Genomic DNA, 25,103 nt, shown 5'->3' with positions numbered 1-25,103 from the left:
TTTGTGAAAAAAAGGTTAATAAGGCCATACTTTGCCTCACAAAACACTTCCTTCATTAGCACTACTAAAATTACCTATGCTTTTCTTCAACTTTGAAGGCCTACGTTCATCCACTGAATTTCAAAACCTATTGTCCAAAATCCTTTTCCATGCTAGATAAGTACCCTTTTCCAATCCAGCAAGCTAAAGACCCTTGTCACTCCGTTCAATTTTCCTCCACCAAGGAAAAGCCAGCGTTACCACTGTAGCCCTATAATAAAGAACGGCGATATTGCAATACCGAGTTCTAAACTAATTGGGGTTTGAGGGAAAGAGGCCGTTAAGTTGTGCATGTCTGCGTGCGCACGCGATCACCTTCCAGGATACTTTCCCGCCATTGCCCCGACAACCAAGCACCTTAGTTTCCATTCCGAAACTATTTGCTAACGTCCACCAATCCGTAGCCTGGTAGGCGGAGGAAGGAAAAAAAAGGATACCACCCCCTCGGAAACAGCCAATCGTGTCCCACTACTCGCCCCCAACATCTCGCGATATCAGCCTCCGGTGCTGTTCGAATCTCGAACTACGACTCCCAGGGATCTCTTCGCAAGCGCCTCCTAAGCCAATGGCCGTGCACAGCGAGGCGAAAGCATCACCACAGTGGGCAGGGCCAGCCGAGACCCAATCATTCTGCCAGGGGGAGGGGTGCTTTGCTGCGGCAGCGGAAGCAACACTCCCGATTGAGCCCCCCTCAGTGTCAGCGCGAGAAGCCGCTCTGGAGGCTTTTCTGAGCGCCTCCGCTGCACCCTCCGTTGCAGGTAACTCGGCGGGGGGGGAGGAGGGGAAGGCTTGTCCTGACAGCGGCACTGCGCCGAGAAGGAGCGCGCCTTCCAAGCAAGCGCTCGCGGATGCTGTCCCGCTCGGACCGAGCCCGCGCTCTTCACTCGCAATGCCTGAAAGGGGAGTTGGCGGCAGGGAGCGCCGCAGCTTTTTTATTCTCGCTGAACATCCGGGTCCCTGGCGCCGCGCGTCTGTTTCACATAGTGATCGGGGAGGTAAGGGAGGCGGGCCCTAGTTACCACTGATCGCCCGTTTCCCCATTGGTAGCCAAGTTGTGCGGTGCTCTTCATGCGATTGGCTGGCCTCAGAAAACTGGGCTTTTCCGATTGGCTGCTTAGAAAGGAGGCTGGCTCGAGCTAGCTTATGCCGAGGAAGGGTTCCTCCCGCAGCAGGCGAAAGGGGAGGTCGCGGGAGACGCCCCTGCCCGATCTCTGTCATCTCCGCTCTCGCTGCTTTGCGTTTTTGCGCTGCCGCTCGTGCCTCCCCCCGCCCCGCTCGAGTTTCCGCAGCCGATCGCAGCTGAATCGGGGGGCAAAAGTGGCAACCTCCGCTTATGCCGGGGCTGGGTCGGCTCAGCCATCGCAAGCACCGCTGCCCTTCCGCTGACGCTCGCAACGCCAGGGCAGTTGCGGGGAAGGGACTTCGGCTTGAGCGGCATAACAAAGGGAGAGGTATATGCGATGCAATGTTACTGGTCTTGTAGACGCGGGTTTATTGCTCCCGGGGTTGTCCTGTGTGTGTGCGGGTGATCCGAGGATTGAGAACTCATGCCCGTGCTGCTTGTATTCTGCTGCCAAGTGGGTAGCAGAAATTGGTATACAAATCGGAAACAGAATCCTAGTTGAATTAAGCTTGTACTGCAGTGTCATAAAGGGGGTTTGATGTTATCGGTCATAGAGGCAGTGGATGTAATGGGATAAATTGAATGATGGCTCTGACACCTATGTGTCGTAATTGGTTGTTTGCTGTGTACTACTAGCATTCAATTTGCTACTGATGCCCGAAGGAATGTCAGCTCCATGCTATGCAGCTACAGCACCTTTTGACTGAAGCTAGACTCCAGCTCCTAGCATCCCGTCGTGTAGTCTTGCCCAGTGCACAACTGTTCAGTAGGACTTTTTCTCAGGCACACAACCAGAAGATGCAATGCAGTGGAAGCCATCAGTGCTGCTGCTGAGTACTCAGCTTCTGCACAGGTGGCTTATTCAAGCTGAGGAAAAGGGAGGTGGCAAGCTAAGATCAGGCAGAAATGCTGGTTTACCACCCCTCCTGTGTATGCAAACTAAATGGCTAAACATGTCTGTATCCACAGGAAAAAATGTTCTGCTTTAAGAGCATTGAAAGCACAACAACACGAGCACCCTTGAGGTGATCCCAGTGAGTTTTGGCAATGAGAGATACAAATATATTGTCTATGACTATGAAGAGCAGAGCCATGACCTCCTTGGATAATAAATGTGCTGCTTTGGTGATGACTGACTATGCTACAGCAGCTTCTATAGCGTCTGTTGTAGTACAGTTGTCTGGAGGATTAAAGTATGGGTAGTTTGTGCATCATTCGGGTATCTTCTGATCATTTGTTTTCAGTTTATTCCCCCACATTAATATCTGTATAAGAGATCAGTCCAAATTAATTTCAGATAAAATCAGGTCAAATATATCCATTCATGGACTTGTTTCCTTGATTCTTGGAGCAAGAAAATTGCATTCCTGACAGGAAAAGGATTTGGGTAAAATTCTGATTGGTCTTACTTTCTGATGGTTTAATTTGAGTAAAAACAGTTAAGCCTGCCAATATATGTTTCCTAGAGAGGGCTAATTCATCTTTTCTAGGAACAGAGTTCTGTAGGCTTAGCCGTTCACAGTCAAATTAAAACACCAGACAGAGAGACCAAGCAGAATTTTACTCAAACCTTCTTGCATCCTGTCTAGAAAACATTCTTCTATTCTGTCTTCTTACATTGGAAGCAGTTCTCAAACAAATGAGGTTGCCAAGAACAGTTGGATAGAGCCAGAGGAGGACAGAGTGCTAGAACAACTAAACAGGATTACAGCCATATATAAAATATCAGATCACTTTACTTGTAATCTCTGATCTCCATTTGTTCATTATGTGCTCTGTTTTTTTAATCTTTAGCATGATCCAAAGAATTCGGTAAAGTGCTAAGTTATCAGTTAGCATCTGCTGTTTACTACTACTCTTAATGGTTTCCTATGTTAAATGCAGACTGATTTAATGTCAAATGCAGCCATGCAATTGCTCCAGTTACAGTAGAGAGAGATAACTCCAGTCCTTTGCACACTGGAAGTAGTCCTCACTGAACACAATGGCTTTATTTCAGAGAAGACTTGATAGGACTACGTTTTAAATGCTGAATTTGTATCAGGCGCATATGGCAGTCCTGTATCATTTGCACAGGTCTTCTGAACCCATGACATTACTTTGGTTTTTAGATGTAGTTGCAGTTATGCATTTGCAATGCAATCCTGTGCCTTTCTACTCAGAAATAAGCCACACTGAAGTAAGGGGAACTTGTTTATTATAGAATTGGTTTCTTAGTTCTCTTACAGTGTTGTTGAACTATTCACATTTCGGGATCAAGGGAGTAGTTTGTAAATAAGTTGTCAAGGACTGTACTGGTCCATTCTGTGAACCAAGTGAATTGAATGAGTTTCTTAGTTACAAGGGAGTTCAAGAATGTAGCTGTATGACTTATTTATAATTCTGTGTGTGTTCCACAGGTGGAAATGAGTTCTCAGCAGTTTCCCCGTTCTGGAGCCCCTCCCACAAGTCTAGGACCAGCTCCTCCTCCAATCTCCACCAGTGGATCTACTGGACTGATAAACCCAACAACTACAGGTAAGGAAGCTGCTTTGTGTGTTATGGTTCTACCAAGTTTGCAGTCCTAAGAATAGTTATGCAAAAGTTAGTCCCATTGCAATTGAAGTTTACATTTGCATGTCTTATCTATTCCTTATTCCCCCAGCCCCATGCACCAAACAGAGGGGAAAAATAATACCCTTTCCTCTCTTTAGCAGTGAGTGATGAACCAAGCCGAGAATTGGAAGCTACTTCCAGAGATCATGTGGCCCCAGGTGGCTCTTTACAGTCTCGTGAGGAGAAGCAAGAAACAGTGGTAGTCCGGCCATATCCACAGGTGCAGATGCTGACACAGCACCATACAGTGCCGTCTGGTGTTCCAGTCACAGTGGCAGCTCCTCCAGCACATCTGGCTCCAGCAGTGCCACTTTCCTTTTCTGAAGGACTCATGAAGGTAACAAAGGCTCATATTCCATCCTGGAAAATAAATGAAGTTAACAACACTGGTTGAATATGGTCAGGAATAGTAAAGTTCTCTTAAATTAGATTCTTGTGTCAATACAACTTTCTCTCCGTGCTAATATTTAATTGTTTGGGTACATTACATAATTTTTAGTCTTTCAGAGAGATATCTAGATAACCATACTAGTTTTTGTTTTATATTTGATATTACCTTTACTAGTGAAAGCAGTGTGAGAACCAGAAGGGACTGGTATTATACCTAGCAGTCCACCTGTTCAGTGAAGCAGTAAATATGTCTTTTCCAAAAGTTTTGCAACTCTGCAAAGTTTCCAGTGGAACAGTGTTGGGTGGCCATAGGTCGTCTTGGAGGTAATTTTCCAGTAACACCGGTTGCTTGACAGCCAGTATTACTTGTTTTCAAGACATTTTGTTGATTAAATCACTTGTATCAATTTTGAGCTAGATGCCTGCATTGTTTCTTTTGACTTGTTGACCTAAGCACCTGCTTGTGCTGTTTTTATGGATTATTTTTCAGTTTGTGTTTCCTGAAATTGGGGATAGCTTTCTCAGAGGACTGACGCCTGTGTTGCTAGAGTGGACTCTGGCTGAGTTGGCCAGTGTTATGGCTAATGCTCTCTCTTCAGTAAGGCATGATGCCATTGGGCCTCAGGGAGGTGGTGATAAGATCGCTCTCTCTCTTTTTTTTTTTTTTTTTTACCCAACTGTTTTGAATAGTTATTGGCAGTCTTGACTATTCCTTTTGAGTGCAAGGTGGTAGACTCCATAGTAGCATCTCAACTTCAGATTTTCCTAAATGAAATTAGGCCCATTTCAGTCCAGCTTCTCACCTGATTGTGGGACTGAACCAGTATTGGTTGCTTTGCCTTTTACTAAGAATTAAACGGGTAGGAAGTCCAACCAGTGATCTTTCTGGATCATCTTCCTTTCTTGGCAGTAGTTGTACTACTTTTTGCTCATTCTGTTTCTTCCTTAATTAATAGGCCCCCAGCAATCTCTCTTTTTAACCATTCCAAGGAGACTGTAAGGATCTTAAGCTGGGAAAGATGGAGGTTCTTCTGATTAGCAAGTAGGGTTTTAGTTTTGGTGTTCAACCAGGGTTGAAAGGGTTGAAAACTTAGATGTGTCGGTTGTGTTTCCAGTTGGAATTGGCTGTAGATTTTCAAGCCTTATCTGTGGCCAGGAACACTCTTACAAAATTAAGATAGGTGTATCAACTGTATTCCTTTCAGGAATCCTCCAGTCTGGCTATGGTGAACCATGGATTTAGCAATCTTTTCTCATCTTTATATTGCAATGTGCTTTATATGAAGCTGCTTTTGAAGACCGTTTAGAAGCTCCAGTTCATTCTCAGTGCTACAACCCTGTTTCTTACGGGAATAGACCATAGGGATTCCCTTCCCTGACTTTTCTACCAACTGCAGTGGCTCCTTGTTAGTTTCTGTGCACAATTCAGGGTGCTGGCTTTAATCGATAAAGTCTGAAATGGGTTACCTTCCTCCATATAATCCTGCCAATGAGCTGCAAAAGTCTTTCTTGGTGTCCAGTCAAAATAGTCATAAAGTGGCACTGTGAAAGAGTGCCTCTTCTGTGGTAGCTCCCTGCCCTGGAATTTTCCCTCCCAGGAAATCTGGATGGCTCCTTCACTTTTCATGTTTAGGAAAATGGCTACTTTACTGTTGCTGTGTTATTTTACTCTTTCTAGCGTGTGCTGCTCCTCTTTCCTTATGGAGGAAGAGAGCGAGATAAATTGATTTTTAATAAGTCGGGAGAGGGTAACTCGTGGCCCTCCAGTTCTTTTAGTTTACAGCTGCCATCAGCTCTCACCATTGGACAAACTGACTAGGATTGATGGGAGTTGTTGACCAAAACATCTGAAGGACCACAAATTGCCCACTCAAAGCAAATAAATGTCCTTTTTTTCCACTAAAACATTTCCTTGGTTCCTATTTCAAGCTCACACTATCATACTGCAACACATCCTCTCTTCTGTATCAGGAGAGGTTTTTTCAGTGTTTGCACCTGGCTGTGCTTGTACAATCTGCTTCCAGCAGTCAGTTTTCTAATTGGGCTTTTTGACAAGTCTTATATATTCAAAATTCCCAAGTATTTTTATTCATCTTGTTTTATTCATCTCCATTGTGTATCTCCCAGTAACCATTCCTTACTTGCAGTATCAGAAAATGTCTGTTTCTTTTTCTGGCCCATACTTGCCTTACATCCTGGCTTTCAGGGTAGCTTCTAAGTGGCTTCATACTACGTCATAATCATAGGTGGGCAGTAGTGACTGTTGTATATAGCATAGTTACACTTTCTGAATTTTTCCCACAATCATAAAGCATAACACATTTTCTAAAAGGGAGGCTTAATAGGTCAAAAGTACAGATATAAATAGCTGAATGGTTAGATTCTTCAGGCACAGGTGGTCAACTTTTGGCTCACAGCATCAGCAGGTATGCACTAATTTCGCCCAGCCTCTGCCAGTAGTGTTATACATAACTACTATAACACTAGTGAACAGAGTGATTTTGTGGTCTGTAGACAGTATCTGGAGGGTTATAAGATCATTTGGATTTCCAGCTCCAAATCAGATAAAAGCTCTAACCTTGAAGTTGGGGATCTGCTCGTGGTGTGGGTGTCCTGTGTCCCGTCCCAAGTCTCCCCCCCACACCCGCCCGCCCCCCCCAGTCACTGCAGCAACTGCATCTCCAAAATGTAAAAGCAACCTTAAAGTAAAGGGGCTGGGGAGGGCAGGAGAACAGTGCCAAGAAGACAGTCGTGCCTCAGCCATCATTTCTCCTTATGTAAGCACCACAGGTAGACACCCATTGGTCATCTAGGTGATTTTCAGGGCAGGTCAAATATAGAATTGATCACGATCGCCATGCTTCTCTTGCCCTGCATAGGATGCCTGTAATCCTCTGAGTACAGTGTTCTGTGCAGCTTCAGTGGATCGTACTGTAGAAGATTAAGTCTCTCTTTCAGTTGAGGTGGGTTTTATGTATATATGAAGACACTAATTTATAAAGAAATGCAAAAGACATTAATTTCTTAGGCAATCTACTTACAGATACTTTTTCCCCTTTCAAGTCCATATTTGTATTGCTTCTGTTTATTTGTTTGCCACAAATTGTAAAGAATAAGCAGTTGTATGTGTCAATTCTTTACAGCCTCCTCTGAAGACGACCATCCCTAGCCGTCCTATTGCACCAGCTCCACCATCTACTCTGTCTGGTCCCTCCAAAGTCCCTGGGCAGGTTACTGTAACAATGGAGAGCAGCATCCCGCAAGCTTCTGCTATTCCTGTAGCAACAATCAGTGGACAACAGGTTATCTTCTTCTTCTACAATAAAATGCTTATTCAAGACCATGGAAAGAAAAGGAATTTCCTTCTGCCTTTAAATGTACCCTCAGCCTTCATTTGTGTCCTAACTGGAATAATGCAAAACAAACCTGTGTTTTCAAGACTGTCATTAAATATCTTAGCTATATTTGTGATTGTGTATTAACCTTTTCTTAGAGATTACCTTTAGAAAAGATGCCTCACATAATCTTTCTTGCCTGCAGGGACATCCCAGTAATGTGCACCATATCATGGCCACCAATGTTCAGATGTCAATTATCCGAAGTAGTGCTCCTGGGCCACCATTACACATTGGAGCCTCTCACTTGCCACGAGGTACTGAGCATCATGGTAATTCCTTGGGAGGAACGTTTCATTAGTAATGACTCTGGGCAAATTGTAAGCTATGAGTAATAAAGATACTGCTTCCTGCAGCAAACTTCTAAGAGAGGACTGGACTGAAATGTGATGTAGCTGTTTGTATTTTTAGCTGTGTTGTCTTTGGAAAAGGTAAAGGAATTTCCAGGCTTAGACTCTTAAAGCACAGAAGTGCTTTTAGTATCAGTGCACCATCATTTCCTTTAAGACAGAGGTGCAAAAGCTCTGAGCCATAGGCCTAATTCAACCCATTCAACGCCCCAGTCCATCCTGCCCCACCTCTTTCATTTCTTCCAGGTGGCAGGGCTTAGGCTCCAAGTTCCACTCCTAGAAGAACCCCCTCAAAGGGCATTGCAGCTATTTCTGAACTGAGACTGGAGATAGAAGCAGGGATTCCTCTGCTGTCTGGCATATGCTGGAGGTCATAGGAATTTTTTCTACCTAAACATGTATTAGATTGTGCTTTGAGAACATTATGTTTGCACCAGGCCCATCTGATTTAACCTCCTGGTCCCTTGTGTTGTGTTAACTGGTGTTACTACTAGCTCTCCTTAATTTCTTGATTTGTTTCTTGTCTAAAATAAACATCGCAGGCACTCTGGTCCTTTTGAAAAAGTGGAACATCTCTGAAACATAACTCAGTTACGTGCACATGGGTTTTTCTGCAGGTGCAGCAGCAGCTGCTGTGATGTCCAGTTCCAAAGTCACGACGGTCCTGAGGCCAGCTTCACAGTTGCCAAATGCAGCAACAGCTCAGCCAGCAGTCCAGCACATTATCCATCAGCCTATCCAGGCAGGTAGCAGTCATGCAGTGTTGGATTTCAACAGTTGTTCTTGGAATAATGTTCTGGCCTTTTAGAGGGAAACCACTAAAAGAAGGTACAGCTGGTTACAGAGCAGCTAAATGAACTGGGAAATCTGGGAGCTGGTTTTTGTGGCTCAGATTCTTCAGCATTGAGAACCTAATTCTGGAGATACCGCAAAGAAGGCAAACTGTAATAAGATTAACCTAAGAGCAAATGTCTTTTTCGCCATGTTATTGAACCCTCAGTGTATACCTAGGTTGATTACTTTCAGTTGTATCTGCACATAATTTTGTCTTAGTTTTATTTTGTGTGATTTTCTTGAAATATTTTGCTGCTGCTGCTCCTCCTCCTTCACAGAATTGTTTTATGTAATCCTTTAAAAAGCTCCATTTAGGAGACTCAAAGCATCCCCTTTTATATTTTTTAACAAAAAAAGTACAATTTTATCCAGCTCTTAAAATTCAGATAGTTAACTCTAGACAGTTAAATCTTTGTTTGATAGTCCCAATAATGATGTCATGTTGGCAAATAAGTTACACTTTTTTTCTTTACCTATGCAGTCACGGCCAACTGTGACAACTTCAAGCACCATTCCTCCTGCGGTAGTAGCAACAGTCTCAGCCACAAGGGCTCAGTCGCCTGTTATTACTACGACGACAGCGCATGCTACAGACTCCACCCTCAGGTAACTACTGCAGAGCATGAGCTTGAGCAGCTAAAATCCCAGTACCCACCAACAATGCAATCCTCTCTGTGTATATATGTCTATAATAAGCATGTTTGGATCGCAGTCATCAAGTCTAAAAGGGTATATGTGGGTGATGTAACTGATAACTGCTTCTTACAATGTAGCCGTTTAATGGAGGCTGCTTCAAACTTCTTTTCTGTGAAGCCTCTTGCTATGCAGCTCAATGAAGTCCCCTTCCATTTTGTGGCCATATTCTGTGAAAGGGCTCCGAGAGAAGTCCAGGAGAAATTGTACAGTCGCTCTTGGTGCCTTGTTTCATGTATGTCACATCAAGAGAACTAAAATAAGTTGTGCTGTCTCCTTTGTTAGGAATTCACTGACTTCAGTATTTTCAGAAAAATAATCTCAAGCTTTCTTTCCCAGTCGGCCAACATTGTCAATTCAGCAGCATCCACCCTCTGCACCAATCAGTATTCAACGTCCTGCACAACCACGGGATACAGCAACCAGAATTACCCTTCCTTCCCATCCAGCCATAGGAACACAAAAACAGCAGCTTCACACAATGGCTCAGGTGAATCTTTATGAACTAGAGACATGTAGGTCCTTCTTCAAAACTGTCCTCTGATGTTTGCTACCATGTAATGGGCTGGATGAGGGCCAATAAACAGACTCAGTCCAGACAAGATGGAGGTCCTTTTGGTGGGCGGTTTGAGTTTTCAGGTAAATGATTTCGGTCCTGTCCTGGATGGGGTTGCACTCCCTCTAAAGGACGGGGTCTGCAGCTTGGGAGTGCTCCATGACCCAAATCTATCCCTGGAAATCCAGGTGATGGAGGTGGCAAGGAGCGCCTTCCTCCAGCTTTGGCTGGTCCATCAGCTGTGTCCTTACCTGGACGAGCACTGCCTAGCAATGGTGATACAGGCCCTGGTAACTTTCCAGTTGGATTACTGTAACATGCTCTACGTAGGGCTGCCCTTGAAAATGGTCCGGATATTTCAGTTGGTACAAAATTGAGCTGCAAGGCTGCTGATGGGGGCCGGTCATTATTCTCATATCATGCCAGTCCTCTGTCAGCTACACTGCCTCCCAATTGAAGTCCAGGCCCAATTCAAGATGCTGGTATTAACCTATAAAGCCCTAAATGGCTTAGATCCAAAATACCTGAAGGATCACCTTATTTCCTATATGCCCTCACGCCCCTCAATATCAGCAGGGGAGGCCTTACTCCAGGAACCCTCTTTGAAGGAAGCACGGAGGGTGTCTACCTGGAGGAGGGCCTTCTCTGCACTGGCACCCAGACTATGGAATGCGCTTCCCAGAGAGGTCTGCCTGGCGCTGATGTTATACTCCTTCCGGCGCCAGGTAAAGACCTTTTTCTTTAACCATAATTTTAATAATTAAGGGTTTTAGATGTTTTAAGGTATTTTTTCTTTCCCACAGTCACATTTTCTATTCTTTTCCTCCATTTTCTTTTCTTTTAGTTTATGATGTGCTGTCTTACATTATTTTAATAATTGTGGTTTTATTTTTATTGCAATTTTACATTGTGTAAGCCTTCCTGAGCACTTGTCGGAAGAACACAATAGAAATGTTTGTAATAAATAAATGTTAAAGCCTGTTTAAATGTCACAGGGTTAAATATCCCATTGACATTTAATGGGCAAGTTGCTGGTTGAGCACCTTCATTTCAGACTGATTCAGCAAGATTTTATTTTTTATTAGCAAAATTTTATGAAACACCGGGAATGGTTTCTTGACATACACTTTTTTTTCCTACAGAAAACAATTTTTAGTACTGGTACTCCAGTGGCAGCAGCAACTGTAGCACCTATTTTAGCAACCAATACCATTCCCTCGGCAACTACAGCTGGTGAGTATCTACGGTGCAGCATTTATTGAACCATGTTTCTGCATGAATAAAGAAACCAGTTATTACGGTTGAAATATCTTTTTTTAAACTGAAAAAGTTCTTTGCCTTTCATACTTGTAGAGCAATTTGATAAAATTATTACATGGCGATTCTACCAGGTCATTCTAGAAGTAAGTCCCACATGGAAAACACAACCCTGCATCAGTTTCCACAGGGAAGAGAGATCACTTGAGCTTGCTTGGGGTCCAGCTCTTTCTATGATAGGCAATGGGAACTTCTATACAAGAAAGTGCCTTCTTCTGTCACTTTAAAGGCACAAAATGCTGACGAGATGTAACTTGCTTATGCCATTTTCTCTCTTTCAGGCTCTGTATCCCACACTCAAGCGCCTACGAGTACAATTGTTACCGTGACTATGCCATCGCACTCCTCCCATGCAACCGCCGTGACCACCTCAAACATACCAGTTGGTGAGCGCGCTGGCCCCCCATCGCCTGTGATATTTTCTAGTCAAGATACGATGGATTGGAAATCACCATCCCAAGGCCAACGTGGACAACTGTGGGGCGGGGACTGCAGCTTTCAGTGGTTATTAGTCATGATGCCTGTATATTACTTCTGGTGACAGGAGCAGTATGGCATGGAATGCTAGTTGCCGGGAAGCATCGCGAGAAGGGTGCTGTTGCATTTACGCCCTGCTGTGGGCTTCCCATGTGCATCTGGTCAGCATGGTAGAAACGGAATGCTGGATTAGGAAAGCCTTTGGTCTAATTCAGCATGGCTCTTATTTTTTATTTTATTTTTTTATTTATTTAGAATTTTTGTATGCCGTCCCATCGCATAGCCTCGGAACGGCTTACATAAAATAAACACAATAAAAATGATACAAATAATACAAATAAAATCCAGATCCATCCTGGCTGCAAATTAAAACCTATAGATGATATTAAAAGTTATTAAAATATTGTTTAAATAAAAAGGTCTTAGCCTGGTCCCGAAAAACAAATAACGATGGCGCCAGGTGGACCTGTCTGGGGAGCGCATTCCATAGATGGGGTGCCACCGCAGAGAAAGCCCTCCTCCAGGTACTTTGCCTCCTAATGTCTTTCACAGAGGGTTCCCAGAGGAGGGCCTCTGCTGCCGATCTCAGGGGGCGGGAGGGCAAATATGGAAGAAGGCGTTCCTTTAGGTATTTTCATCTATTTCATTTCCATCCTGTTTTGAAATGTTACGTTAGGTTAGTCGCGAAGTCGTGTCCGACCCATCACGACCCCACAAACAACATTCCTCCAGGCTGTTTTGAAATACATTTTATTTATTTATAACTTTTGTATACTGTCCACAACCTAATGGTCTCGGACGGTCTTACAATAAAAGTGAAGTACAGACTCCATTCTATACAATAAAAACCCACTTAATATCTCTATCTAAACCTTAAAATATTGGGAAAATAAAAAGGTTTTGGCCTGTCACTGAAAACAATAAAGTGTCAGCACCAGGCAAACCTCTCTGGGGAGCATATGTGGTTTCATTCTTGTGAAAGAAAAAACAGTGCCAGATGGACTTGGATTCCATTGATTTCTAGATTCCTGTTTTCCTAGTCTGGATTTACTGGACTTTAATTTTATGACTAACTGGGATATCTTTTATCCTCTGTGCAGCTAAAGTGGTCCCTCAGCAAATCACACACACTTCTCCTCGAATCCAGTCTGATTATACAGCAGAGCGGAGTAACCTCATTCCTATATCTGGGCACCGTGCATCTCCAAATCCAGTTGCAATGGAGGCTAGAAATGATAACAGGTAATTTAATTACTTTTCTTACACAGCCTATATGACATATCTGTGAGGGTGTATTTTATTTTTTTGTTTGATTTATATCCTGCTTTTTTCTTATAACAGAGCACTTTACATTCTTCTACTACTCTCAATCTTATCCTCACAACAACCATGTGAGGTAGGTTGAGCTGAAAGTCTATGGCTCAGAGTCACCCAGATGCCTCCATGGCTGAGCAGGGACTAGAACCCAAATGGCCTGAGTCTCATTCCTATGCTCTACACAACACCGGCTCTCTATAGAAAGAAATGACTTCATCCTTTGGTGGACAAATATCTAAAGCAACCAAATGTTTACATATTTCCATTAGGAAATGCTGGTGAATTTGGAAAGTTTGAACCTTTTCTGGCCTTAAAGTAATTAAGCCACAGCTGATGCTTTTTATTCTGTGGACAAAGCAATGCCTTACATTTCCCCATTCAGCTGAGTTGTGTGGATTCTGGAAAATGAAGCAAACCCACTAAATGAGCAACGAGCAGAACATGCTAAATACCAACTCCTTCTGCTTTCCAAGTGCAGTTGCATTTGGAATCATAAAGTGAAGGGAAGTTTCAGTGGGTAGATATGCCCATCCTACTGAGAAGATTGTCAGTGAAAAGATAACTATTCAGGGCCAATTATCAATTGTATTGTAACAGAATGCATAATACAGGCTTCCCAAACCTGGCGCCCTCCAAATATATTTTCAATATAATTTCTGTCTGCCCCAGCTAGCACAACCAAAGGTCAGGGATGCTAGGTGTCCTATTCTGAAACAACTAGAGGACCCCATGTCACAAACATCTGGCAAACCTAGAAACACCTTCAGTTTGTCCCATAGCTGTCTTTCTGCCAGATGAATTATCACAGCTGGCAGAGGTTATTCCCTTACCCATCTTAGAGTTTCCAGCATGTGCTCAGAATCTGTTTCAGAAAGTTGCAGGAGAAGGGAACTCTTTAGAGCAAAGTTTTGGAATGCAGAGGGAAGGAGAAGGAAAACTTCTATGGTGCGAACGGGACTGCTTGTGTCACACTGGATTTGCTTGGTATTTTGTCTAGAATATAGCATAGTTTTTTCAGGGTGCAAAAGGAATCGAATCTGGATTTAGAAGGGCAGACTTCTAAGGTAAAAGGATCTAGTGGTCCACAATTAAACTAGCAAATCAAGACAGTAGCTTGCACTGCAATAAAATGTAATAATTGCTGCTGCAGTTCATTAGGTGACTATAACTACATAATACTATGTCTAACACTTAACTTATCTTCACTCCTCTAGACAGTCAGTGCCTGTTCAGTTCCAGTACTTCTTACCAACATATCCGCCTTCTTACCCTTTGGCTGCCCACACTTACACACCTATTACCAGCTCTGTGTCCACTATCCGCCAGTATCCTGGTAAGATATCTCCAAGTTTACTGACTTACAAAGGAGCTTTAGAGCAGCAGTATAAATCAGCCTTAAGCATAAATACAAATTTTTGAAAGTAAAGCTGTGGTTTGAAATGACTGTAGAAAAAATTGCAACCAAAGCAAAGACAAGCCCTTGGGTGCAATATGTTAAAGAACTTACTGCCACTTGTTTGTCTTTTGATTATATGTAACAATGAAGCAATAATGAAGTCATGTTGAAAAACATGTTTCTCTGTAATTGAAGAAAACAAAAACTGTATTAAAGCTAGTCAGCTTGTAAAAATCCATATGAAAAGCACACTGCACCTGCAGTATTTCAGTTATTACAGAATTATGTAAGAGAACAGCATACTTAATTCCATATTACAGAGGATACTGAGGCTGTAAGATTTGGTTGGTTCACGTGTGCTACTTGAATGAGTCCTGTGTTTGCACACTCCTCCTTCTCCCCCTTCCTCTTGCATGCTCTACTTTAATAAGTAACATCATTGGAAACTATGATTTGCTGTAACATAAGAAGTGGCAAGTTGTGGTTTGTGTGAGCACTGTAAGCCAGGACTGCAGACTGGGACCAAATTGAGCTTTGACATTACAAGTACACTGACCCAGTTGCTTGCCCAGGGCAGTCAAGGTTGAGAGTGAGCTGTTGAGTGACTCATGTTCTCCACCACAGTAGTTTACAAGCTCAGTTTGACTACTTCGTTCTAAATTAGTGGCATAAATCCAATAATAAATACTTTTAACCCACTTCACCTAATCACAAAAGTTGTGATAGCTGAGGCCAGGCTGTGTATGGACTTTATTTTCTCGTTGTGGTTGATAATGTTGGAGCAGAATATGGGTTGGATCCAACTGTAGTCATCTGCTAGCCGAATGGAAAGCACACGCAAAACGGATTTTTTCTCTTCCCACACATTCCATGTATCTGCTTCAGAGAGCTGGAGGACACTTGAGCTGATTTGGAATACACATGGGGGGCTGCAGGAGCAGGAGAGAACAGGGAAGTCCTACTGTACCACCAAAAGTCGTGTTGCATCAATGGAAGTCTGCTCATGCAACCGTTGGGTCCAACCCTATTTCTTTGGAGCAGTGTGAAACCAATAATGCTTATGAAGCTTATCACAATGCAGCTTTTCAATATGAAAACACCATCATTACTGTTTAAATCTAGAGCTGGAAGACATGATTTATGAATCTCATTTAAACTCTTGGCATCTTTAGCAGGACCAAACATGTGCAAATAAGCTACTGAGAAGTACAAAATCTAACAGTGTTGCTTGGCAACAGGATATAGAATTGTCTGTTCTGTGGGAACTAATTAAGTCTTTTGTTTTAGTTTCAGCTCAGGCCCCCAATTCTGCTATAGCAGCTCAGACTGGAGTAGGAGTAGCCTCCACAGTCCATCTTAATCCCATGCAGCTGATGACAGTTGATGCTTCTCATGCCCGTCATATACAGGGCATCCAGTCTGCACCAATCGGTGCACAAGGCATACAGCCAGCACCCATAAGTGCACAGGGAATGCAGTCTGCACCCATTGGAACCCAAGGGCTACATCCAGCTGCACCGATTGGCACTCAAGGTCTTCAGACGGCTCCACTGGGTGCTCAGCAGCCACAAACTGAAACCAAGACATCAGGTATTTTATTTATTTATGGACAATATTTATATATTGCCCAACAACTAAGGTTCTCTGGGTTTTTCACAATAAAAACATAAAACCATAAAAAAAAAGTAAAATATAAGTAGGACATCTAAAGCATAATAAAACCAACAAATAGCATTGCTGTAAAGAATTGTTAAAAGCAGGACAAGTAGTTAAGACATTTCTTCTAAAAAGGTCCCCTTTTCAGGGGACATCCACTGCACCTCATTACTGCCACTTGTTTGTCTTTTGATTATATGTAACAATGAAGCAATAATGAAGTTATGTTGAAAAACATGTTTCTCTAATTGAAGAAAACAAAATTAGCAGTATTTCAGTTATTACAGAATTATGTAAGTTAACTCACAATCCAAGGTTTTACTACACTTCTGTTTCTGGAAATGGGAGAAAGGAGATTCACCCCCACCGCAGTATCCTCAGAATCTTTTCCAGAAAATTAAGAACCCTTCTGGACCCTTTTTTGGTGGGGGCGGGTACAGCTTTGAGGAAAGAGGGAAGTGGCCCCATCACACTAGCAGACTTCTCTTCACATGGCATGGGATGTATCTGTGTATCTTCTTCACTAGTTATAGTTTTAGTTGCAGTAAGTACAGTGTACACTTACTTGAATAAAATTTCTGTTGAACTTGCTGGGATTTCTAATGAAATGTAGATAGCACTGGGCTGCCAGTAGTACTTGCACCAGTGGGCACACAAATGTTTCTAATTCTGTAAATCATATTCAGCCTTGTACCATAAGGGGAAGTCTTCCACTATCTTTCAGCAAAAATAGAATGGAGCAACATGTCCACTACATTTTCATTTAAGGGAAACAGCTTTTAATTTACCATCTGACTAGATCCCCGTTTCTGTTTGTTGTACTTTTCACTAGTGGTCTTGGCAGATGGTGCCACCATTATGGCCAATCCAATCAGCAATACATTCAACACAGCCCCAGCTTCAACCACAGTGGTACAAACCCATAGTCAGAGTTCCAGTTCCAGCACACCAGCCCAGGGGTCGTCTCCTCGCCCAAGCATTCTCCGGAAAAAACCCACTACAGATGGGTGAGTAAAATTGTAGTTACAATGATATTTATGATTTTCTCACCATTATACAAAAATAAGCCTCTTTCTTGCTGCATTGTATGCATCCATCATACTAGATGTAATGGACATAACAATATAGCCAGTAAAGCATGAAAGAAGTTTAGTTTGCCTTTCATTTCTCCTTCTTGTTACCCTTTTAAAAATCATCTCAAAGTTTCTTTTAGATGCTGGTATTTTTTAGTCTTTCTTCAGGAACAATGAATGAACAACTGGAGACTAATTAGAAAGCACCCTTTCTGTTGTATGCACCCTGGGCAATTAGTGTAATGGTTTTGTTTTTTAAAGGATTACAGTGGGCTATTTGCATTAATCTACAATTTGATATAGGGCATGCCACCATCAAGTTAAATATGCAGCCTCCAATTGGCCTGATTGGTGCTTATTTCATGATGTGTGAACCCAGACACTGTGTTAATCCCAGGTTTAAAAACCCACAACTTAAAAATTGATTCTAGATTATCAGTGGGTTGTTTAATCCATGACTAATCCATAGTGTCTGGGTTTACACAGAATGAAGAACCTCCAGTTGGAAGTTACATATTCAAAATTATGATGACTCTCAAATTTGGTAAATCATGGAGCAGTTAACCTTTGATCTGCCATTACATGGGAACTAGGGCACTGGCATTCAGTTCCGTTTACAACAACTGGAAATATGAAATCATTGGTATTAAACTTTTTACGTTTGGACACAACAGATGTTTCACGCTTATTTTGCAGGCTAGCAGTTAGGAAAAGTCTCATTCCGCCACAGCCACCTGAGGTAGCTGGCACTCGAGTTGAGAGCTCTATGAGGAGTGCTTCTGGATCACCAAGACCAGCTGGGTGAGGTTTTGCAATAAAATGATACATTAAAAAAGGTCAAGCTATTGGAAGTCTAGCTTTACAAAAAAGAAGGGGTTGCAAAATAGTAAAATCTATGATGCATGCTTACTTTTACATATTTGCTAAAATAGGAATTTGGCAAATAAGTGTTCGCCAAGTTCTGCAAGTTCCATCCCTGAAGTTTCATAGCCTTGTGCCAGACCTTGCTAATTCTCTCCTTCCCAAAATCTTGCATTTCGTGCTTCTTTCAGGTTAACATGAACTTTCTGACTGGGACCTCTGTCTTCCAAAGTAACCAGTCAGTTGTATTACCTAGTAGTCTCATTCTTGCAGCAAACCATATGTAATGTGAAGAGTTGGGCCTGCAAAAAATATTAGCAGTGTTGAACTATTTATTTTTGGGCTGCCTGCCAGCCAGCCATGTCTTCTTCAGGATACTATGCCCCCCCCCCACTTCCTTTTCTTTCTGATTGTCAATCAGTGTTCCTTATCCACCAAGCATGATCACTCTTCATTGAGCTCTTTGGTGTAGGGGCAGAGAGGGGTCACACTTGATTGTTTTTCTCTAAAGATATTATTATACTTCTACTAAAAGCAGGGTTCTGCCAATCCTGCACCAAATTCAGGCCTGATAACTGTTCCATGATTTCTGGTGTGCTTTTCCAGAATCTGAATGACCACGAGTCCATTGCTCTCTCCAAGTGTGATGTCACTATGCCCAACATAAAATTTGTTTCTAGTGCAAAAAGAAAGCAAAATTAGTCCTATGGAGACTCAACTTTTGAAATTTCCATGCTTAAAAATGATGGGATCTTGAATAACAGAGTGTTCTGCCTTTTTGTTTGTGTGTTATCTAGTGCCAAACCTAAACCAGAAATACATGTATCTATGGCCACTCCTGTAACTGTGTCTGTGGAAGCAGTATCCATTCAGAGCAATGAGCAACCTCCTATCTCAGTTGCTGCTGCTCAGCAGCCATCATCTGCCATTCCAACAATCATTACAGCAGCTAGTCCACCTTTGCAACCCACAGCAGCTCTGTCGACCATTCCAGGAACTGTGCCAGTTCCACCACCAGCTACCGCCACAATTGTGACTGCTCCTCCCCCTCCATCAACCATCAGTGGTGTCCTCTCAACAGTACTGGGTCCTGTTGTGCCAGAGATAAAAATAAAAGAGGAAGTGGAACCCATGGACATAATGCGACCGGTCTCAGGTAATTTTATGCTTAAGAGGTCACAAAGGAGAGATCTTCAGATCTCTTACAAATGCCAGCTTGAACATCTCCTGCAAAGCAGTGTGTAACAGTGAAAAGGATTGTTGCCTGTTTCATCTTAAAGGTATCTTTACAACTAGTCAAATGTTTGATTTGATTTTGGTGCTGAGGTTCAAGATCCAGATAGGATCACTGTAAACTAAAGTGAAAAGACTGCATAAGGAAAGTGATAGGAGTGGCTAGAAGAAATGTACTTGGCCTATGCAGAGATGAAGCATTAATGATTTGTTCTACTCTGCAGTAAAAGCTAGGTGGACAGTTGTGTAATCTTAAAATGAGGAGCCCTTATTCAGGGCTCCCACTCTTAAGCTGGTATGTTTTAGTGAAAAGAAACTTGCATTTTCTTACTTCTGCCATAGCAGTTTACTTGCCAGACTCGGTCGCTGTTTCATAAGGGTAGCTTTCTTGAGGACTGATGAAATGGTGAACTATCCCAGAAGTTCCCAAATGTTGTCAGGTTTAATGTTTTTATGTCCCCCAAAACAGTTGTTCAGTCTTCTCAGAGCATTAAAAAATTAAGAAAGGCAAATTGTCAACTTAGCTCTGCAAACTGTTGAAAAGGAAACCAAGAAGGAGAAAGATAGTCATAAAAGCATTAAGATCTGTTAGAGGAACAAAATGTTCTCAAGGGCCATATCTTCTAAATTTATTGCACGAGCACTCTGTACAAGTGGTAAAGCATATGGCCTCTAGCACTGGGAGACAAAGGTGAAGAATCTAGAGTGGTCTCCTCTTTAACTGTCAGTCTCTTACATGAGTTCCCCCCACCCCAACTTTCTTTTTCAGCAGTTCCTCCCCTGACTACAAATACTGTCTCCCCATCGCTTACATTACTGGCCAACAACCTTTCAGTGCCCCCAAGTGACTTGCCACCTGGTGCCTCTCCAAGGAAAAAACCACGGAAGCAGCAGCACGTCATCTCTACAGAGGAAGGGGATATGATGGAGACCAATAGCACTGATGATGAGAAATCCACTACCAAAAGTTTGCTTATAAAAGCAGAAAAGCGGAAGTCACCTCCCAAAGAATATATAGGTGATCTTTTTCTTTTCCGAGATGTCACTTTCTTTCCTGATTGGAGAAAATGAAAACCAAAGCATTGTCCTTCTGTCTACATAAAAGACAGCTTTGTAGCTAAACAAAGAATCCTGGCTTAAAACCTTCAACTTCTTCATTCCCAACATAAGTATTTATGTCACTGTGGAATGGATTAATTTGAAAAAAGATTTAATGTTGCAACTGAGTTAACAGCTAGTTCAAAGAGTGTTGATCATATCATAGGATTATATGTTTTTCCTAGCTCAAGGTACAAATATCTTAAACAGGTTTGGATCTTTTTTCTTACTTCTTTCTTAGATGAAGAGGGTGTGAGGTATGTGCCAGTACGTCCAAGACCACCAATAACATTGCTACGGCATTATCGCAATCCCTGGAAAGCTGCCTATCATCACTTTCAGCGGTACAGTGATGTTCGGGTGAAAGGTATGTTTTCCAGACATGATATTTGTAAGCCGGCTTTTTGCTAAGGGGGTGGCATAAAATATTTTGCATGGGTCTGTGAACATCATCCTATGTTAAAGACATGTCCAGGTGCCTATTAGTAAACTGGTAACTTCTGTTATAGATGGGATCTGTTGCTTGGAAATATGTGTACCGTCTCAAACCTACACGGTCTTTCTACTGCATCTATGGTGATAGTACACATCAGTTTTTCAGTTGTTATTGGGCAAAGCTGTGTAACGCGTAATACCCTTCATAGAAAACTCTCTCTGTGTCTCTCCCTACACCCACACACCCCAAAGGCAACCATTGCTCTGTTGGTAAACAGGTCAAATGTAACTTGTTCTAAAACAAAATTTGGTTCATTTAGTACCTTACAACACTACCACAGACATTTTGGAGTTAAAAATCTTTTCTGGGCATGCTGCAGAATACATCTACGGGGGCGGGAGAGGGGGGAATGGCTCCTCTAACCCTCTGAAGTTGCCCACCCATTATACAAAGTAGACAAAAGCTTTGTGAGTAGGAAAAAGGCTTTCCCACCCATGTATTCCTATTCCCAGTGGCTAGCAGAAGCAGAATAAATTATGCCAAAAAGGTACACTTCTCATTATTTAGTAAGATCACAAAATTTGGCTTTTGTGTGCAGTCTGTACTCACAGACTCTGATGACTAGACAGTTATATATTTATCAATATCTGAATCCGAAGATTCAAAACAAAGAGAACTCCCCACCCCCTTGCCAACCATACCTCTGTATTCAGAATTTGGCTTTCAGGTTTTTGCATGTCTGACTCTGAGTCTCTGGACTTGGATAGCAACACCTGCAGACACATTTAATGTACCCCAGGCATGAATTTGCCACCACTGCCTTGAAGATAATATGTTCTCTTTATTTTGGTAGAGAGAGGATTAAAGGGCATGTTCCTTTTCCTTTACATCATAATTTGCATCCTTGTCATCTTTAATTTTCATTCTAGAAGAGAAGAAAGCTATGCTACAAGAGATAGCTAATCAGAAAGGTGTGTCCTGCCGTGCACAGGGGTGGAAAGTCCATCTTTGTGCAGCACAATTGTTACAACTGGTAAGTGGGAAACCCATGATGGTTTAATATAAAATGGGGGAGAAAGCACTCTGGACCACCTTAGCCTAACAGCCCTTTGGAATATTGATTTAAAGCTGCTAACAGGGTGACAAACTACTGGAAATTGATAGCTTATCAAGACCAAAGTGAGTGCAGTTGGACATATTTCCATTAAATGAACATGAAATAGTATGAATGGAGGTTTTGATCCAGGCATAAGAGCTGATGCATTTTATACAGATGCTCAAAACTGGCAAATCCCTCCCTCTGGTGCACAGATCTGAAGAAGTGTCTGGGATGGTGCTGCTGATTTGAGGAGGCAGCACTGCTCCACATTCCTGGATGCTTCTGTTTCAGGTGGGGGTGAGGTAGGTGCTTTGTATTCTAGCACCAAACTCCCCAAGCCTTTTCATCTACAGAGAAGTACTAAGGAAAAGTGGAATTGTGTTCTGTATTTTAGGAGTACTGGGGCTGCTATGGCTGTGTTAAAAGTATGGATTGAAGTTTTGATCCAAGCATAAATGGTGATAAGAAGATTGAACATTCAAAGCATTTCTTTCACAGGCATGGGATAAGGGATATCTGTGCATGGAGTGGGAGGATGTTCTGCGCTGTAGAAAGTCCAAACTAGGACCCAAGTTTCCACATCCAGCAGTGGAGTAGTCTTGCTTCATTTTGAAGCATATTTGAAGATGACCATATAGCAATAAATTTATTGTGACCTCAAATAGAAAATTATTCTGTCAGTCGTGAACAATTAATTTTGAATTGACCCACTATTATAGCCACGAATGGGATGGAACATCAGTAGTTTATGTAGCTCATAATATCAAACAGTATAAAAATGCAGGGGTATTTTTGCCAAATTCTAATATTTTATAGACTAACTTGGAGCATGATGTATATGAACGGCTCACCTCTTTGCAAGAAGGAATTATTCCCAAGAAAAAAGCAGCAACTGATGATGACTTGCACCGAATAAATGAACTAATACAGGTAAGTGGCTTACTGTTAATTCCTTCAGTTTGATTAAACTTTAACCTCTGTTGCAATTAGTTTCCAAGTTGAAAATTGAACTCATACATTTATCTAAGTGTTGGGATACAGTTCTCAATGTAAATATGCATATGAAAAAATTGCAAAAGGCAAAATGTTGCTTATTTTTTTTTTTTAAAAAAGAGCAATGCAGAAACGAAATGAAATGAACGTACAACCAGACACATCCAAAGCATATGAATCAGCTATAGACTAATTCATCTGTCCATAACTTAGGTATTAGCTATATCCTCTGGTATTAATACCTGAAAAATCATAGAGTCTTTTAAAAAGTGAATGATTAGGAATGTGTTTAAATGCCACATTGAAATGTGAGGCTAACAGTTAATAGCTAAACATAAAGCATAAACCAGAGTTGCTCTGGAAAGAAATGTCTAGTAGTCTCAACAAATTGTTCTTCAGACCTGATGGGAGGTCAATGTTAAGTGGATTTCAGATTTGTACAATCTTTTACACTGTTACAGTATCTTGTCTTTTAGTCAGGAGTAATATCTATGCATTTATGTGGTTATAGTAGCCTGATTTGAACATAACACTAAATATGGTTTCATGTTACGTGCATGATGTTTGAGCTTGTATCTTCCCTATTCTTTTCTTGGCAAAGCCGTGAAAGGATAGAAAGCTTTCACTTACATTTTCAATTAACTAGAGTTTAATGTTAAAGCCCCTAAACTATGTTTAATCTTAACTCTGGCTTAGGGAAACAAGCTTCATAAAGTACAGTTTATTAACCTAAACCATATTTAAGTCCCAACTGCAGTTCTCCCAGGTTTCAGCATGGCTTTAATTTGCAGTCAGCTAAAAATGGAAGTGGGCATTTCCAATCTCTTTTCTTTGCAGCTGCACCAGGGGTTGGGAAGTATGCAAGCCCAAAGCTTGTTCATGTAACACTAAAGCACAGTTTAACATATCTGAGGAAGACCATCATCTCCTTAAAGTCCATTGAGCAAAATGCATGCAAAATGTCTTTCTCATAAAGTATCTGATGAGTCCAATTTCTTAGGTGATTATCAGGAGAAAAAAAAAATAGATTTGAGAACATTTCTACAGTTCATCTTCTTTAAAATAACTATTTGATTACTGCTTTAAAATTCTTTAGCTCATATACTATCAGGCATTTTGAACATCATTACTCAAATGTGGTTTCCATGTGTTTGAGTTGTTCAACTTTTTAATGTCTCTGGTGTGTTGCATTTCAGGGGAATATGCAGAGATGTAAGCTTGTAATGGATCAAATAAATGAGGCTCGAGAATCTATGCTAAAAGTCTTGGATCACAAAGATCGTGTTTTGAAACTTCTTAACAAGAATGGAACTGTCAAGAAAGTATCAAAATTGAAGAGAAAAGAAAAGGTCTAGAGCTAGCACTATATGGACTCTGGAATCCAAAATGATTGTACAGAACAGTATTAAGGCTCCTTTTATTCCGGGGTTTATTTTAGAGAGCTCCATTTAATTAAAACAACTGAGTTTCAGAGAAAGACAATGAATTGATACGTGGAGCCCAGTGACCTTAAGGGATTATTATTGACCTATCAAAGGAACAGAGATTTTTCTCAGGCTCATCCCTGTTTCAACTCTCCACAGTCACATTCTGTTTATTCCTCTTGATGTGCCAGTGCCTATTAATTTGGAACCATTGATGCAAACGTGATAGACAGTCCCCCTCCTTTCCATCCTACAATTTTAGAGGTAACTTCACAAGTTTGTACAATGGATTCCTGCAACAGACCTCAAGAACCATCTATCTTGAAATTATCATAAGTGTTCAGAATTTTTGGAGATGACACTACTTCTTCCTAGCCCTCTCCGTTCTTGCTCCATGTGATCTTGCAGGGGCTGGAGCAGCCTTCATTATCCAGTGACAGTTCACTGGAATTTCTGCTACATTTAGAATCTTCAAATGGTTCTCAAGTCTCTAGCTGTCATTTTTTTTAAAAAAAATACATTTCAAAGTAATTTGTAGTGTTGTGAAGTGTGTGTGTGTGCCCATGTTGGTGCTCTGGGATACTGTTTTCAAACTACACTGATACAGCACTTTCAACAGTACTTCCTGCTGTTGCTGGTGTGATGCTATTCATTGTGTTACATACAATTGTGCTATATACCATCCTAAACCATGAATAAAGGATTTGGAGGATTTTGTATAAGAACAGTTGGTCTAATTTTCTGCTGT

General features: G+C 41.7%; 1 protein-coding gene across 6 annotated transcripts; it reads left to right on the top strand.

Moving 5' to 3' along the window:
- Positions 1–672: 672 nt before the first annotated feature.
- On the top strand, positions 673–25,080 carry SAP130 (Sin3A associated protein 130). Of its 6 annotated transcripts, none has more exons than XM_044435802.1 (21): positions 673–797; positions 3,562–3,679; positions 3,859–4,094; positions 7,291–7,449; positions 7,688–7,799; positions 8,510–8,634; positions 9,208–9,332; positions 9,759–9,909; positions 11,118–11,208; positions 11,574–11,678; positions 12,870–13,011; positions 14,301–14,419; positions 15,770–16,072; positions 16,971–17,145; positions 17,908–18,012; positions 18,870–19,228; positions 20,078–20,323; positions 20,645–20,770; positions 21,769–21,872; positions 22,755–22,868; positions 24,128–25,080. In XM_044435802.1, exons 2-21 carry the CDS (start codon positions 3,568–3,570, stop codon positions 24,284–24,286), a joined length of 3,168 nt encoding a protein of 1,055 aa, XP_044291737.1. In that variant the 5' UTR covers positions 673–797; positions 3,562–3,567; the 3' UTR covers positions 24,287–25,080. The 6 variants fall into 6 exon arrangements, with proteins under 6 accessions (XP_044291737.1, XP_044291720.1, XP_044291710.1 ...); XM_044435785.1 differs by having other exon boundaries at positions 20,075–20,323; XM_044435775.1 differs by having other exon boundaries at positions 3,856–4,094; positions 20,075–20,323.
- The last annotated feature ends 23 nt before the right edge of the window (positions 25,081–25,103 follow it).

Source organism: Varanus komodoensis, unplaced genomic scaffold (genome assembly GCF_004798865.1).
Source record: "Varanus komodoensis strain SLA01 unplaced genomic scaffold, ASM479886v1 scaffold1, whole genome shotgun sequence".
In the NCBI taxonomy this organism is placed as follows: Eukaryota; Metazoa; Chordata; class Lepidosauria; order Squamata; family Varanidae; genus Varanus; species Varanus komodoensis.
Note: the sequence above shows the minus strand (reverse complement) of the source record. Positions and strands in the feature narration are given on the sequence as shown.

Coding starts and splice junctions, on each gene's coding strand:
- SAP130 (XM_044435775.1), top strand. CDS start 3,568: ATGAGTTCTCAGCAGTTTCCCCGTTCTGGAGCCCCTCCCACAAGTCTA. Junction 16,073..16,970: donor AACTGAAACCAAGACATCAG/GTATTTTATTTA, acceptor ACTTTTCACTAG/TGGTCTTGGCAGATGGTGCC. Junction 21,873..22,754: donor CAGCACAATTGTTACAACTG/GTAAGTGGGAAA, acceptor AATATTTTATAG/ACTAACTTGGAGCATGATGT.